At 47.4% G+C, this 17,632-nt stretch overlaps 1 protein-coding gene and 1 long non-coding RNA gene across 3 annotated transcripts in view; one reads left to right on the top strand and one right to left on the bottom strand.

Annotated features, from left to right (window-relative positions):
* Positions 1-9,380: 9,380 nt before the first annotated feature.
* The window catches only part of COP1 (COP1 E3 ubiquitin ligase), a 122,653-nt gene continuing 114,401 nt past the window's right edge, over positions 9,381-17,632 (bottom strand). For both annotated transcript variants that reach the window (XM_064664141.1, XM_064664140.1), the window contains exons 19-20: positions 11,473-11,517; positions 9,381-9,543 (exon numbers count right to left, since the gene is read on the bottom strand). In XM_064664141.1, coding sequence (XP_064520211.1) covers positions 9,526-9,543; positions 11,473-11,517 — 63 coding nt within the window. In that variant the 3' untranslated portion in view covers positions 9,381-9,525. The remainder of the gene's footprint in view (positions 9,544-11,472; positions 11,518-17,632) is intronic.
* Positions 10,623-16,302, top strand: LOC135418662 (uncharacterized). The gene is made up of 2 exons (XR_010432609.1): positions 10,623-12,734; positions 13,329-16,302. It is a non-coding gene; the product is annotated as an uncharacterized LOC135418662 (long non-coding RNA).

Genomic DNA, 17,632 nt, shown 5'->3' on the forward strand with positions numbered 1-17,632 from the left:
GAGGTTTGTCTTTTAATGATGAAACAGTGTCTAGTGTTTTATATGTAAATAATAAATATCAATGTTATAGTACAGCATCAGTAAGTCCAACTCGTGCAGCAGGTGGGTTAAGCCAACATGCCTGTATATGCAACACTCGTTGGGAGAGGAGACTTTTCAGAAAACACCCAATAAACCTGTGCTTAGGGATCACTGGGAGCACTTAAGAAACCAGATGGTTTCTTTAATTTTGCATTTTAAGGATGGACACAGTTCTGCTGCTGAGAGCAGGGAGACATACCACTCCTTGTGAGAGGCATAGAGGATGTGGCAGCTCCAGGAATTAAATATTGGCGACCCTTTTCCACCCCCAGCCCCTCCTTGAGCATCCCTGGGAAAGCCCCAAGAGAAGACCATTTCCCGTGGAGCAGTGCCAAGGTTAGTCACTCCTGCTGGGGGAGGTGGGTGCAAAGCCATGCCCCGTCCTTGGGTTTCAGGGTGCTGCTGGCAGCAATTTCTCTGCTCCTTCCCAGCATCAGCTGCATCTCTGTGCATCAACAGCCCCTAAAGCCAGTGAAGCACTTCAGATGGAGGTATGGCTGCCATGGAAGAAGCCACAGTCTTTGTTTCACCATGATTTACAGGTGGGTGAGTCACTTTGCTCTGACCCATCCCCAAATACCTCTCCATCCCGTTTGAGACAGCTGCTGGCCAGACCGTGGGCCACAGGGAGACAGCAAGGAGAGGTGCCACCCTGCAGGGGCTCCTCCAAGGGTCCCTCTTGGAGCTCATACCCCGTGGGAGGCACCAGGGCCAGGCTGGCAGAGCTCTGGGGCAGCACACTGCCCCAGTGGCAGGGGGGTTTGCCAGGAGGTTGTCACCCTGCAGCCTCAAAACATGCTGAAAACTTGGAAAGCAACTAGTGGCAGCTGCAGGACAGGGACACAGTCCTGCCCCGGGGGACAGGCTGCAGGCAGGAGCAGGGAATTTGGGCAGGCAGAGATTGAGAGCTGGCTTTGGCACAGAGCAGCTCCTCCCCCTGGCAAAACACAACTCGACCTATTCGGTGTGCTGAGGTTCCTCCTTGCAAAGCAGGCTGGAAATCTCTCCCAGCGACCAGGGCCAGCCAAAGACAGGGGTTTATCCAAGCCCAGACTCTCGCACCCTGGCAAAGCACAACAGTTCTCAGCTTTGTAAATCACACAGGGTGCTTTGGGACATTGCCTTCACATTGTTTCTCCCGCTCTGTCCCACTGCTCACAGCAGAAGGTGCAGCAGCAAGGCCACCCTTTGCTGCTCAGGAATGCCCGGGGCCGTGTCCCTTCCCTGCGCAGGTGACAACAATTTGGCTTTTCTCTCTCTCTCCACCTGCCCGGGGTAAGCAATGCCGATGGTAACACTTCATCATCATTAAGGCGTCATCACCGTGAGGAGCCCTTCCTTTCCCATCCCTCAGCAGCGCCAGCCACGCGGAGCATCTCTGCTGCCGGAACAAATAGCCCTTAAAAACACAGGCAAGAGGCAAACAGCCTCTGGGGGCTCGGAGCGTGTGTGGTGCTGGAGCTCCCTAAAACTTCCTTTCGTAAGCTTTCCCCCAAATCCCTGCCTCCCAGGCAGCAGCGCTGACCCCCGCAGCCCGTTCCACTGAAACCCGTGGCTTTGCATCCCGTCAGGAGGGGCTCTGCAGTCTGCTACAGAGACAGCCCCGGGGAAAAGAGGCACTCAGGGTTCATCACTCTAAGGACCAGCTTAAGTCCAAGGATTTTAAATCCTGACTCTTATTGCAAACAAGTGTCGTGTGCTCTTGGCACAATCACTCATTCAGCGCAGCTGAGCAGGGAGGGTCTCCTTCTTGGCAAAAGAAGCCAAACCCCCTCCCTCCCCTCCTGCCAAATTGTCTCCTATTCCTCCACGTTAGAGCCTTGGGGGTGCCCTGTGCCTGGCACACACCACACGGGGGGTGTCCCATGTGCTGGGCTCCCTCTCACCCCCACGGGGCAAAAGCAGCTTCCCAGCTCTAGTGGGAATTGCTGTATCCCTCAGCGACATCAGGACATCACAGGTTCCTGGGTTTTTCTAAAGTGCAGCTATTGCCATGCACGAGACTTTTTAGATGTCACAGGAGTGTAGTGAAATAATTAAACCCTATGTTCAGACCTAAAATCTGGTATTAAAATGAAACCCTGGTAGCTCCAGTGCTGTACAGCAGCTCCACGAAGGAAGGAACCTTAACCCCACGTCTCTGCCTTAGGATAAGGCTGTGCCATCCTGCCTTTGACAGCAGGTTGGGCACATCCCGGGTGCTCCATGTGCCACTCCAGCTTTATTTCTGCAGAGCCACTTTCCTGCAGGAACCACCCCATATGTGGGGTTTGCATGCAGGCAAATTTCATGCCCATTTTACAGCTGAATAAAACTGAGCACAGAAGTAGCGGGGGCAAGGCAGGAATTACAGGGATGGCTCAGCCCTTTGACCATCCCAAACATCACCTTTGCCACCAGACGGGGTTTGGGGGCAGCCAGAGCAGCTCAGCAGGTCCTGCCAAGCTGCAGGCTCTAGTGGGGCACTTGTCCTACAAGGAGTCAGCACACAGGTACTGGAATTTCCATCACTTGGCTACATACAGGTTGTTAGGGATAAAAAGATGATAAATAAAGATAAATGGAGGAGAGCTGAGCATGCCAGCAACCCTTCTCTATCATTCCTTTTCTTCCCTAAGCAGATCAAATTATGACCTGAAATCACTGAATACATATTTTATTATGTGGATAATTTAAAGGATGAGGGTGAGACAGAGAATTCATAAGGTACAGTCATGTTGGAAGACAAAGAGTTCCCATTAATCTTCTACAGGGAAAAAACTGAACAGGAGAAGAGGGGGGGCCACAGGTTGTAATCGATACTGTCCTCTCCTCCTCCTTGCTCTGGCTGAGCTGGGACATGCAGGGATGTCTTCTCCTCTAACACCAGACATAAGCTGCTCCTTGAGACCTCACAAAATAGACATGGTGCTCCAAACACTTCCCAGCCCCCTGCCCTTTGCCAACAATGTAAAGCCACCATTTCTCAGCCCATTTAAAGAGCTTGGCAATCAGCTCTCCTCCTCCTCCTCCTCCTCCTCCCTGCAGAGCTGGGGAGCAGTGGCTGCACCCCGACCTTCCCCCGGGACTCCCGGCCCCCCGCCCGCCCTCCCCGGGGCTGAGCCATCGCGGTCTGATGGGCTTTGGCCCTTTTCACCCCAGCCCAGCACCCGTCTGGCGCCTGCTCGAGCGTGATGCTCTGCTGACTTTGAGGGGTCAGCCCCGCTTTGCTTCCCCCCAACACCCCCTGCCCCATTAAGTCACGGCTTGCTCTGCACTCCACAGATCGATGCCAGCTTCAGGATGTTTTTCAGTTGCCACCAGGACCGGGAAAGAGCCATTGGCTCTTAATAATTGTTTTCATAACAATTAAACAAAGAAAATGACTCTCTCTAGAATATTTTATGGGTAGCTGAGCCCTGGCACTGGGCTGGGGGTTGAGGGTTTGCTCCCAGAGGCAGCGCACCCAGCACGTGCCTCTGACCCAGGGCACTGGTAAGGGGACAGGAGCAGCTGGGCTGGTGGTTCAGACCAGCTCCTGCTCAGATCTAGGAGGATGAGAGGAGTGTGTTTTCCCTGTTAAACACCTAAATTGTTTTATGGGGATTTTGACAAGTCAGATTAAGCACCGTAATCAAGACAAACTTGTTGTTTAAATAAGGCCCCTGAGGACAAAATCAGAGCTGCTGAGTGTTTTCCCTTCCCAACCCCACACATCTCACAGTGGAGAGAGAGGTGGTGGGATGGGACCTTACCTGCAGCACAGGTTGGTCATCCTCCACTGTCCTCACAGCAGGGTCCAGAGAAGGGGACACACGAGATGGCCCAGTGCCCTCACACCTCCACAGCTTGGTCCATCAGAGCCCAGCACTGTGCTCGTGGCTCCCTGCAGCCCCAGGGTGTTTGTCAGCCCCCTCTGGGAAGCTCCTGATGTCGAGGGGGTTATGATGAGGTAACTTTAAAATGAACACTTCTAATTTATGAATTAAAAGCTCCCAGGGCAGCAAGGGCACATCAGGGCTCACGGGTTTGGGAGCTCGCGCTGCTGGCTCGGTTTCAGCTGTCACATGCTATTACTCACACCTCCTAAGGTGCCTTTACCTTTGTTTTTTTTTTCTGAAAATCTCCAAATTATTTTCCTTGGCTGCCTGAAAGGACCTTATGAGGCTAAGAGACAGTGTCCTCCCCAGCCCTCAGAGGGGTGGAGACACTGGAGGCATTTCAGGGAGGATGGTGGTGTTAGAGACATGGAGCTCATGGAGCTCACACTCCTCTGCTACCCGTGCAAATCTCCACCCCAAAAATTTGGGACTCAAACAAGAGCACTGAGGTTAATACAATTCCCTGAACAGCCTGGGCAGACACCACCAGCGAGGGAAGGCAAAACTGGGAGAGGAATAAAACTAACCTGTCTCCCTCTGCATGGATCAGAGGCTTTGGGCAAACAGCTGTGACAAGTGAGATTGTTTTTTTCCCCTCACTCCCCACTGAGCTGTTTTCCACCACAGCCCACTGATGGTAGCAGGCACATGTGCACACTGGCTATTCCAGGCAGGTTAAAGAGGTTGTGATGGGTGTGTGGAGCCCTCCTTCACCTGAGGGTTCATGAAGCAGGGAGCCCTGGGAGATGATGCAGTCCTGGAAGAGCTGGAACCACCCTCTCCCCTTGCACTGCAGACTGGTCAAGGCAAGTTCATACTTAGTTTTCTTTCTCCTTTATTTCTAAGAGACGTGAAAAATCTCACTTTTCTTCCCCTCACAAGAAATTTTCCCTGCTGCTCAATGTTTTTGTCCTGCCTCAGCTGAGTAATGATGGCCAGCCATCAGCCAGTGCCAGATTTAAGGTGTGTGAGTTAAGATGGAGAGTTTTAAAACAATTTTTTGGCAAGACCTACTCACCTCAAATGGCTGGTTAACACACAGTAAAGTAAAAATCAAAGCAAAACCATGTGATGATGGTTACCAGAAGGCTGTGGGGACTACTGTAGGGCTACAGGTGCCTCTCCAGGAGACAGATGTGGGCTCAGATGTATGCCACAGATGCTGCTGTAATTCATGGATCCCTATGGTCTCAAGCACACTTTCCCACCAGCCAAACCCCTTGTCTCCTCAACATTTAAAGCAGATCCTTGCTGGGTAGTTCTGGCCTCCAGTAAAGCAGTGAGAAAGGGAAGAGGACTTTGGAGCAAGGGACGAGTTAGATTTGCTTTCCCAATTATCTGCTGATGTCATTATGACCTTCCACAGTCAAACAAAATTACCCTAAACAAACAAGGCTCCAGCACCGGGGTTGAATGCTGGCATTAGCAGCAGGCCACACTCACTGCTGAAGAGCCCTGACATATTGATATAATTTAAATTTCCCCTTGACTATCATTTTTGATCCCCTCCAGCATCAGGCTTCTTTTTAGCACTGAGGCATATTCCTCCCACTCTTCTATTAAATGCTTTAAAATTAATTAAAGAGGCTGGTTGGCCAGGCAGAGTTTTAAATTCCCTTCCTCAAAGAAAAATCTGACTCACCCAACACCTCTCGCAGGGACGTGAGCACTGGAGGCAAAACTGTTCTGGGGCAGCTTCCAGCCAAGGGCTTTGTAACCCTGCTCTTTCAAAAGAAGGTGAGAATAAAGATTTTAAGTGCCCACCATCTGCAATTAATTTTCACAAGGAGAGCGGTTAAGCACTGGAACAGGTTTTCCAGAGGGACTCAGGAAATCCCAGTCCTCGCTCAGTTGAGTTGTGAACATCTCCAAGGCCTGGAGCAACCTCATCCAGCTCTCAGTAAGCTCTGCCCTGGGCATGGGGTTGGACCAAAGACCTCTGGAGATCCCTCCCAAACTCAATCATCTAAAAAGCCTGAAAACCTGAGAGGGACCATTTGTTGAGGAGACGAATAATTAAAAAAAAAAAATTGACCACATGCTGTTTAAAAAAACCCAACAAAATTACAGTAGTAATTATATGTGACTTAATATGTCAACTGTGAAGAGTTACCTGAAGGAAAGGAAATTAAAGGGATTAAAATAAGGAGCATTTCCTCTTGTGACAAAGGGACGAAGACAAAAAATGCCATCAACTTGTATTTATGAGCTGCTGTGTTTCTAATTAGGGCCAGACACCAAATTTGCATTTTATCTTGATTGAAACAGAATGAAAACTGAAAAAAGAAAGGCAGCCGATGTTAAACAGCTTTCTCTGTTTAATTCAGGGAGTAACCTTACAGCATTCAAAACAGCTGCTTTTTTTCTTCTGTTTTTAAGATCTCGGCTTCGTCAGAGTGATTTCAATTTAAAATAGAGAGGATCTTCGAGTGGGGGGAGAGAAGGATTGAGGTCACCTGCCAACAGCAGCTGCGTGGCACCGAGCTGGGGTACAACAGCGGCCACAGCAGCTTGTAAAATAAATTAGTAGGCATTGATAAACAAGGCAGAGGCTGGAGGAAACCCACACCTGAAACCGGGGGAGGCAGGAAGAGCAATGGCAAGGGATCATCGAACTGGCCCCGCCTTTGGAGGGGGCTGGATGGGAAGGATGCTCTGCACAGCCCAGCACTGTCACTCCACACCAAATCCTCTTAAAATGCAGTAAAATGGAAATCAAGCTAGTGCTCAGTGGGATGCGTCAGACAGCTGCCATCAGGCAGAAGGAACCAATTTCGTTTTCTTCTGCCACAGTGACTCGGGTGACTCATACAACAGAGACCTGCAGGTAGCACTTCCAAGCAGGACACAAGCTAGTCTGCTCTCTCTCCTTTCCTTCTCTCCTCACTCTTGCCCCCCTGACACTGCAGAAATCAAGGAAACAAGCCAGCACACAGCAGCTGAGGGCCATCCACCCCTCCCTTGAAGGTAAGCATCACTTTTCTCCCCACTGGACAAGCCTCTCCAGAAGCCACCAGCAATTTTGGTGTGTCCCACATCCTTCTAGCTTTGAAAGAGCATATATGGCCATGCTAGAAACAGGCACATGCATTGAACCAGGACAGGATCTGTCCTCAGTTCTGCCACAAGGCTTAATTCCTGCTTCTTTGTTCATATATCCTCAAGACCATCCTTGCTTTTCTTCCCTGCTCCTGGGGAGATCAGAATCATGATTTCAACACCTGGAGGACGTAAGACCTGTTATGGCTCCTTGATGGGTACCCAAGGCTGCAGCAGGGCTGTGCTTTGCCAAGAGGGAGAGCAAAGTCCCTGTGCCAATCCCAGCCCCCAAGGGGACTCAGAATGCAGTGAATGAAGGGAGAGGGATTCTGTTTGCAAACCGAAACGCTTCCCACAGGTATCACTGTCTGTATTGCACCTTTGCCACCTACAGCTGGGAGAAAAGACACTAGACTCACCAATTCCACTTTCTAGTGTAACAAGTTCTGGCAGCAATCCTGACAGCCCAGCCTGGCTGCTGCTCCTGAGGACCATCTGCACCTTCTCACCCACCCCACTGTCCTGCCAACAAAGCAACAACCACTCTCAGCATCATGGTTTATTATGTACAATTAAGTGTATGCATGACCATTAAAAATAAGGCTACTTATATCATGGCTCTGAAACACATTACAAACCAACTCCACCCCCTCTCTCATTACAACATTCAGAACACTTGGCTTCCACGGTGTGCAGAGAGGGGCAAACACAACCAGACCCCACGGGCGGTTGAGTGGTGCAGGGCTTTGGTAACTGGATCTAGAAGCTTCCTCCTCTAGCTGAGACAGTCAGACACAGCCAGGTCAGTGGGAGGGAGATCATCATCCCACAATGTCTTGGTGAGGTCAGTCCAGGTCCCAGGAACTGTGGGTCCCCTCCTCTCAGCACATTGCTGGTGGCAGGCGGCTCACATGGACAGGAGGACAACTTAAACCTCTCCTTTGGAGCTGCTCCTTTGGGTCAAGGCAGGGGCACAAGGAGAGGGAGGAAGGGGAAGGTGTCCTTCTCTTCTTGATGACCAGAGGACTTCAGTCTCCAGGAGTGTCAACCTGGGTGATGTTTTTCAACATTTAATGCATCTAAAAAAAATAATAAATCAAAGGAACGACAGAACTGGATCATGATGGGTTCTCAAAGTGAATTGCTTGCATGTCCAGGTAAGGCTTTGAGACTTTCTTTTTCCAATGGGATGAAAAACAGTCCAGATGAAATTAACTGGAGATGTGCAACTGAGGACAGCCCTGTGTGCTCCTGTAAGCTCCCTACCCAAGTAAATATGTTCCCATATGCAACAAGAGAGAATCTTTCCAGCTTCAGCTTGTGGCTCAATAAATTTTATTATTCCTTTTTGTTTTTATTTAAAAGAATTTGTTTTTCTATCGTAAAAATTAGACAACCATACCACCAGCAGCAGCAGCAAAGTCTGTGGAGTTAATGTTGATGGCAGACAGTCCACTGATGTTTCCAGTGTTTCGAAATGTCCTAGAAAGTCCATAAATGGAAAAAAAACCCAAACATGATGGTTTTGGGGAGGAATATCAAGGTGGTTTTGGTTTCTTGTCCCGCTGAGGATCCCAGATGAATACTGTAGCATATCAGCAGAACCAAGTACCTCATGCCTTGAGAGAAAACCCTTCATACCAGCTCCAGTACCTGATTAGTAGGGAAGATGAGACATTTAGAAAAGGAATTTATGACATTCATTATTTCCTACATCAGCATATAGATCACTAGGACAGGACTGACCCTTCCGTCTCCACCCCTTACCCTTTATTCACCAGCATGCAATAATATCCCACAAATGGGATAAGCACTTGGCAAGCATCCCAATTTTCATGTCTGCTTCTGTGATGATAAATTAGGCATGAAGCAAAACCATCCACAGTTGCCTCCTTTCCCCTCATCCCAATCAAACGGCTCTTGGAAATCTTGTAATGGAGATCAGCTTCTGTGCTCCCAGCCCACTGTGCTCACATTTCCCTTGTCCAGGCTGGGAGCACGGAAGCTGATCTCCATTACAAGATTTCCAAGAGCCGTTTGATTGGGATGAGGGGAAAGGAGGCAACTGTGGATGGTTTTGCTTCATGCCTAATTTATCATCACAGAAGCAGACATGAAAATTGGATGCTTGCCAAGTGCTTATCCCATTTGTGGGATATTATTGCATGCTGGTGAATAAAGGGTAAGGGGTGGAGACGGAAGGGTCAGTCCTGTCCTAGTGATCTATATGCTGATGTAGGAAATAATGAATGTCATAAATTCCTTTTCTAAATGTCTCATCTTCCCTACTAATCAGGTACTGGAGCTGGTATGAAGGGTTTTCTCTCAAGGCATGAGGTACTTGGTTCTGCTGATATGCTACAGTATTCATCTGGGATCCTCAGCGGGACAAGAAACCAAAACCACCTTGATATTCCTCCCCAAAACCATCATGTTTGGGGAGGAATATCAAGGTGGTTTTGGTTTCTTGTCCCGCTGAGGATCCCAGATGAATACTGTAGCATATCAGCAGAACCAAGTACCTCATGCCTTGAGAGAAAACCCTTCATACCAGCTCCAGTACCTGATTAGTAGGGAAGATGAGACATTTAGAAAAGGAATTTATGACATTCATTATTTCCTACATCAGCATATAGATCACTAGGACAGGACTGACCCTTCCGTCTCCACCCCTTACCCTTTATTCACCAGCATGCAATAATATCCCACAAATGGGATAAGCACTTGGCAAGCATCCCAATTTTCATGTCTGCTTCTGTGATGATAAATTAGGCATGAAGCAAAACCATCCACAGTTGCCTCCTTTCCCCTCATCCCAATCAAACGGCTCTTGGAAATCTTGTAATGGAGATCAGCTTCTGTGCTCCCAGCCACTGTGCTCACATTTCCCTTGTCCAGGCTGGGATGGAGCAGCAGCCTCTGAAGGCACGGCCTAGAGGCGGCACAAGAGGGACTGTGGGGCTGCCATGGTCTGTGTGAACCTGGTTTGGCTTTACTGGGGAAAGCTCCAGAGCTCACGGGAGATGTCCAGGATGGCACCTGCCCCCACACTGGTGTGGGTTTGTGCAAACCCAGGCCTTTCCCATCCCATCCCACTGTGTGCTGCCACAGGCAAATGGAGATACCAGAGTTCTGACAGCCCTGACTGGCTGTGCATTTCTCTGTCTACCTTTTCTCATTAACAAGCAAAGTGCATGAGCAAAACCTCTCCTCTCTAATCACTGATCTTGCTGCTGGATTCACTTCAAAATATCAAAAGCGTATGTGCATTTTGTCCTTTTTACTAAGGAGGAAGAGACCAAATAAACCACCAACTAATTTCAAAACCTGATAGGTAAATAAATGCCCTATGAAAAAGAGGCTATATCATCACATTCTGCACAGTGGGAGTAACCCAGCCACTCATGGCCTAAAAAGGGGGAAAAAGAAAAACCCTGACACACAGTCAAACACAGACCATTTGGGTCTCTCCTCATTCCTGGTTTTTTTGGTGATTCTTTTTCAGGATGGTTCAGACCAGCAACTCTGGTCTGGCTCCAGAGAGCTGCTATTGAAACAGGGATGCAAGAGACAACCAGGATGAGGACCTCAGCCTCATGAGTGACAAAGCAGTATGTAACTTTGCAAACAGCAAGTAAAGCAGCGCGTAACTTTGCAAACAGCAAGTAAATCCCTTTATCACGAGCTACAGAATTGCAGCCTGTGGCTCCGGGCTATGAACTTATGGCAATAACCACCAAGCCTCCAAAGCACGGTGGAGGTCAGTGCTGCTGTGTAGAATCTGGGACAAGGTTCTGGTTTTGGGCTGAGTTTGGTAATGGCTTGGGTACTGGTTTTGCTTGGCTGTTAAGACACATAAAGAAGGACAGTCTTTATTCCATACCACTTGACATTTCATGGATGGAAATACACTGAACAGACACTCTAGGAGACAATCCAAGTGCTGCAAACCTGGCACAGTGCTGGTGTGTCGGTGCAGGGGCAAGGCTGTTGCTTTCACAGAACCCTGCGCTGGCAGCTGCTCTGTTACCGCCCGTCTGGGCACCAGAGCAAGCAAAGACAGGGAGCATCCCTGCTCATTCCAGCCCTGCTCCAGCTGGCTACACATCAGGATCAAAGCTTTCAGCCCCACTGCACCTACAGCAGCCAGAGGATGGGCTCTGCTTAACGTGGTGAGTGAACACAGCCTCTGCTGCCACAGGGACCAGCAAGAGCCGAGAGAGATGCTGCTGCCAGGACCCCAGGGAGCTGTGGTGGGTGCTGGATGGACACCAGCAGCTCTTCCACACCTCACTGTAACTGGTTTCATTACTGGTGCACTCTTTGCTCACTCCACTGTGTGCCAGAGGCAAACACATCATTTAAATTACAAACCTCCACAGCTGGGATCACCTCCTCTAATGGTTTCTCCTGGCTGCCTGGTTTCTCTGACCTTGCTCTTTACTATCAACAGATTCAAGTGTTTAAAGGGGAGATGAATAAAATAACTTACCTTAATTGTACCCTGACTGTTAGCAGCAATCAGCACATTGGACTCCTGGAAAAAAAAAAGAAGAGGCACTATCACAACCTGCCATTGCCTTTTTTTTTTTTTGGTCTTTTTTTTTTGGAAGAAGCAGCAGAGAAGAAGCAGTTATTTTTATCTTAAACATTAGAAGTATATCTAATTTCAAAGGGATTTAACTCTTCCTATTTTCAAGATGCTTTTGAGGCTAAAAGTCTTTATAAAAGTTATACTACCTTGAAGAACTAGAAGGCAATAATCCTTAGTGCTTGTACAGAGCTTTAAATCTCCAAAGCAATTTACAAACATGAATTAATCCTCGCAGCCTCCCTGTGAAGTGGGCTAATAATAATAATAGTTATTTTCATCTTTTGGCAGCACATGGACAAAGGTCTCGAGCGCCCCAACTAAACCAGCTAATCACCATGACAAAACCCCTCTGGCTCCGAGGCCAAGGCAACCTCTCCCTCATCCAAGAAGTTTCAGACAAATAAAACAAAGAGGAGAAGAGATTAGAGAGCAATAGCAGATGCACCCACTTTGGAAGGAAAGATAAACAGACAGGGCTCCAGCCCCGCTTTAAGCAGAAGCAGCATCTATTTACCTCCTGCCAATTGATGGAGTTGCATTTGGAGATATCTTGGTTAACTGCAAATTAATGGTCTGCTGCATCAGTCAGGCAACCCCCAGCCAAAAATTGGGGGGAGAGGCAGGCTCGCTCTGCTCTCCAGACCACATTCCTCATGTGACCGACCAGCAGTGCAGACGCACCATCCCCACCCTAAATCCCGCGGCCAGGGGGAAATCCAAAGGGACGACACAGTGCCAACAAACCTAAAGCGCATGAGCACTGGGGTGCTGGGAACAGCCCTGAAGGTGCTGAGGGAGAACCACTGCTCCCAGATGGTGTCCTGCAGCCATCCCTGCGCTGGCAGATGCAGCGTACGCCACCAAAGCGCCCGCTGTGAACCGCTTTCTCTCAAGACAGCTCATATCTTCTCTCAGACACATCGTAAATTTCTCTTGCTGCTGCTCTCCATCCCCAGACAAAGTTGCTGTAATTATCCCATCGCTTAACACATGCATTTTTAATAAAATCAGTGACTAGAATATGCCCCTCTCCGAAGGGAGTGGGAAGGCAGCTCCACACAGCCCCAGCAGGGCCACGCACTGAGTCACAACTTTGCACAGCCTCCAGCCTCCAGGCAAAGGGAGAAAAATCCCCTCCAGTGTAAAAACCCACTTATCAGGTAAGAGTAGCCTTGTGGTGGACCACTGGGCTAATTGATATAGATAGATTTGTTCACCCTGGTACAATCATTAGAGGATTAGTTAAGACTCCTGATATTATCTCACCAATGATCCTCCAAGTGAGAGCTCCTGAAAAAAAAGTATATCCTCACAGGAAGCATATACTCCAATTTCCATTAATTTGGTGGGTAAAAGAGTCTAATCCAGTGAACTGCTCAGCTTCTGGTTAACAGCATTAAAATCAAAACCCACGGAGGGGAATTCAGATAAAAGTGTTAGTTGGGGACTAAAACAGGGACTGGGATGCCCAATAGGATTTTGGAGGCAAGGGAGAGGGACAGGCAGCTATCTAGTGTGCAGTGCAGGAGACCCGAACTCCTGAGTACAGACGATGCAGGGTTTGAATGATTCCTGTTTGCACTGTGAGTGATTGGTAATTCATCCTGCTGCTGCAGTCTGCTGGGGTGCCACTGTAAATGAAGTCTGGTTCAACGAACAGTTTTACCTGCTAAATAAAATAAAAATGCCAGAGGGTAATATACTCTCACTCCCTTGTTCTTCAGAAGCCACTGGGTGTTGTTTTCTTTCAGCAGGGTCTGAGCTAATCACCACTCTGCTGCTTTCATCCACAACCATGAGATGCAAACAGGAGCAGACAGCAGCAAAATTAGCACCAAATCTGTCATCGAACAAACAGTGACTTGCTTGTTAAGGCTTCTCCAGGAACACAGCTAAGTAACTTGTTTTTAATCCTCCAAAGAAACAATTCACTTCCGTTTGTGTCGCCTGTAAAACAGTCAATATACTCAACATGTTAAACACCTAAGAGAGTCGTGAAGTTGTTTAGACCTGTAGGTTTGTAACTCATGATATCTGTGAGCATGTTAAACCAATTTTTTTGCCAGGACATGTATGAATGGAGTCACCGTGGCCTCAAAAGAAAACTGCCATCACTGCTCAGCTGGAAGAATGCCTAATCCTAAACCACACTGTGAGCATCTGTATCTCTGAGGCATGAAAACAGGGTCTCACCAGCCACTGTGGCTGCATGTTCTACTCTAACATAACCACTTGTTGTTTCTATGCAGGGCAAGTAGGTTGAAAGACTGGCCTTCCTCACCCCTCCCAAATATGCTGCCTGCAGAAGCCAGCAATTCCCAATGCAGAGGCAAAGAGGATGTGTAGATCCAGCCCAGCTGAGTAGTCCTGCTCTGAAGAAATCAGGTATTGAAATGACTCTTCTACACATGAATCTCCTCCTGTGAGTGGTTTGAACCTGTAGCCATTCTTAACAGGAGAGGCAGAAGGAACCAGCTGCCTTTGCCAAGATTGCAGAAGAAAAACGAACCAACACAACAAAAATCAGGAGGGTTTAGTTTACTGCCTAGCAAGCAACAGCATTGTGTTCTGTGTGGCTCCTAATCTCAAGTATTGTTGCACCCCAGTGGAAAGCCACTGACTGTGTCACCTGCTGAAATGTGGAAACCTCTGCTCTGCACATCACGGCAGATAAGGAGCGACCGGGGGAGTCCCCCGTGACAAGATAATGCAGCACCTCAAGGAGCCAGCAAGAGCCATAAAACTGATGGGAGACAGTTGGAGAGTCCTGGTCCTGCTAAGGCAATAGAAAAAAAGCTCTGGAGATACCAAAAGGATGCATCTTCTTGTCTTTTGGCATTACACAGGAATTTAACAATTTAATTGGCAAATGTTGGTGCCTCTCAGCACTCATGTTAAGATTAATACAGGGTGCAGGTCCAGGACTGCTCTAACATGCTACAGGGCTGAAGTTCTGTGCTACAACCTATGAAAAACTTCCTACATACACCAACTTTTTTCTCTACTGCATTATAAAAGTCTGAAGGGCAGTTCCTTGACACGGGAAGGACTTGACTCCACCACAGATCTGTTACTGCACAGACTGGACACGTATCCACCTGGAGGTAAGCATTAGGTAAAAAATAAAATTAAAAAAAAAAAAATCAGTCCCACGTACAAAGACAGACCAGACAGAAGCACCTCTGTCCTGAACCTGACAGATCCCTGTTTCTTCTGAATGAATGTGACTGGTTCACCCACAGGAACTTTGGAGCATTCGCCCTTAGGATTTGAAGGGACTTTCACTGATTGCACCAAAAAAAAAAATTTCGTAGCACATTCTGGATGGCAAAGAAAAACAAAATCTACTCAGGGCCTTCCTGAGTAGACGAGATACCTGCTACATTCATCATTTGGAAGAATTATTCACCTGGTGACAGCTGGATTTTGAAGCACATTGATTTCCTTCCCTCCTAGATGAGCCCTGTATTTGGATGGCCCTGGGGAAGCAATTTGGGAAGGAAGGGAGGAGAAGGAATGTCTAGCTGACTGCTGGTATTCATGCAAGAGAGGCCAACATTAAGGCAATCAGGAATGCTCTGGATGTTTTGGGAGGCTTGAGGAAACTCAGTTGAACAACTGGGAAGTTGTCGGAGCTGCTTCAGTGCGTCAGGGAGTAAAAGACAGCTGAGGTTGTAGCTCTTTCACTCCTTCTTTACATCTTTGTGCAAGAAGCCATTTGGTGGAGGATGGACTAGAATGCCACCCCAGATGGACAGCTCTTAAAAGCCACATACACATCTCCGTGGAGATATCCAAGTGGACCAACTCTACGGAGCAAGGGAAAGCTCTGCACACACCCTTTAGCCAAGCTGTGGCCTGCAAGGCCTCCCAGTACCTGCACGGTTCATCTCTAGCCCTCCCTCTTCACCAGTAAATATGCCTGGCTGCAGCCACAGTGCTCCAGGAGTTATACATCCCTCTCAGCGGTGGGCTCGTGCAAAATCACAGCTGAGTATTTTAGTCTTCCCTTCCTGACACCAAACAGCCTGTCCCTAAAGGGCTCGAAACAGGCAAGATGAGAACAAATCACTCACAATTTTTTTTCCCCTTAATATAATCCTTTACGAGACCATTCCTCCTGTTATCCCACACATATCAATCCTTAAAGTAGAATTCTGAAGTTCACACTGAAGGAAAAGCTGAGGAGATTGTTCCTTAGGATTATAAAGATGCTAATGGTGAAGCAGGATGTGTCTCCAAGTGCACTTTTTCATGCAATGGACTGGAAAGCTTATTTGGGACTTTCATCATATTATAAATAATTACAGGCCATAAAGTTCATGCTTCTTTGTTACCCTCCTTTTTCTGCACAAATAAAGGAGATTCACCTCAAACTTCCAGCGCAGCCAACACTGAGGTAAGCGTGAGTTTTCTGGATTTTCAGCTAGGTTTGTTCTATAGATTCACAGTTAGGATTCTTAGAGATCTTATTTTAAATTAACAACTTCTCACCTTCCCTCCCCAGCAGATGTTTTGGCTAACAAATGGCTGGTTTGTCAGCACTTCTCTTTCAAGCAGACAGACTCGCTGCCAGCAAACCCTGAACACTTACTCCAAGGAGCTGGAGCCTAATTAAGCAAAGTTGTTTATACCACAGGAAAACAACCTGGGTGAGAAAGCTTGTGTTCAAGTGGCCATTGCCTTCCGTTATTTATAGGCAGAATAGAAGTACACAGTTGAACTAAATCGAGTCCTGTTTGTACAGAAAGCCCCTAGTTTAAGTAAGTTTACTTGTTCTTACTGAAGGTGGCAACTATTACTCAGGTGCTGGCTTTTAGGTCTGAGCTGCAGAGGTGTATTTAACCAAAACTCTTCCCATCGAAGTCACGCACAAAGTCTTTTCGTACATCTAAATATGTGAAAGCGGTTCCCCAACAGACCACCACTGCTTGACTGCTCTTCATCTAGTAATTAGCAGATTCTAATGGCTTTTCACTCTAATTCCCCTGATCTCTGGCTACTTTTTTGTTGTTGTTGTATGACTCAAGTCAGCTTTTGTTTTTGAAAGAAAATTACAAATTCTAAGCTAGGAAACACAATGAACCTCCAGCATACAAAAATCAAGAGGTTTTTGAAAAGCTGAACTGCTAGATTAGATCCCTTCCCAGCAGGACAATGTGCTGCATGCCCAATTTTGTTTTCTTTTTTTTTCCATTCTTGTGATACAACTGTTATCAATGAAGGGAGCACAGTGGGATGGTTGAAGTGGTGCACAACCCTCTATCTCCCTGTGAGCCAGAATTTACTTTCTATGCCATCGTGCTCACCCTAACATTAATCCCTTCTGAACAAATTTAAAGGAATATTTATTATCTGTACTTTGAACATCAGGCCCAAGCAGAAATTAATTACTTTAAACCAAGCACTTCTTTACAGAACAAGGTCTTACATACAAAAGATATTGTTCCAAAACATTTCAGGAGCACCGACACCCAACTCTTCAGGTTTTAAACCTGGAACAGAACATGCACGCCTAAACTGTGTCTTTTAATCCTTAGAAACTGTATTTTTATCTCATTCTGAAGGTAATTCCTTTGTACACACAGAGATAAAGCCTCTTTAGGCTTAGCTGGGCCCCAGAAAAAAAGCAACAACTCAATGTATCTGAAAAAGGTTTTGCCTGTGCTTCCTTCTAGATCCAGCTGCAAATACACAATCTTTTGGGGTTTTAAGTTCATAAATGCTACACAGTTATACCCCTCCAGCACAGCAGAGATATTTTCTTAACAGGTTAACCCACAGATTTACAGATGATGGCACTCCTTTGACTCGCTTTCTGTAGGAAGACTTGCCTACAATCATATGCACACATCTATAGTTTCTTCTCACATCAGAATTCATGGGCACACTGTAAAGGAGAAAAAAGCTTTCAAACAAATTAAGTGTTTCCATCATCCTGCATCACAAAGAGAGCTTGCAGCTTCCACACAAGATGAAGTGTGTCTCGCTAGGAAACGTGCACAGGTAGAAATTCAACATCTCCTGGAATCCCTCCCCTTGTTTTTCAGCAATTCCA

This window comes from Pseudopipra pipra, chromosome 9, assembly GCF_036250125.1.
Source record: "Pseudopipra pipra isolate bDixPip1 chromosome 9, bDixPip1.hap1, whole genome shotgun sequence".
Classification (NCBI taxonomy): domain Eukaryota; kingdom Metazoa; phylum Chordata; class Aves; order Passeriformes; family Pipridae; genus Pseudopipra; species Pseudopipra pipra.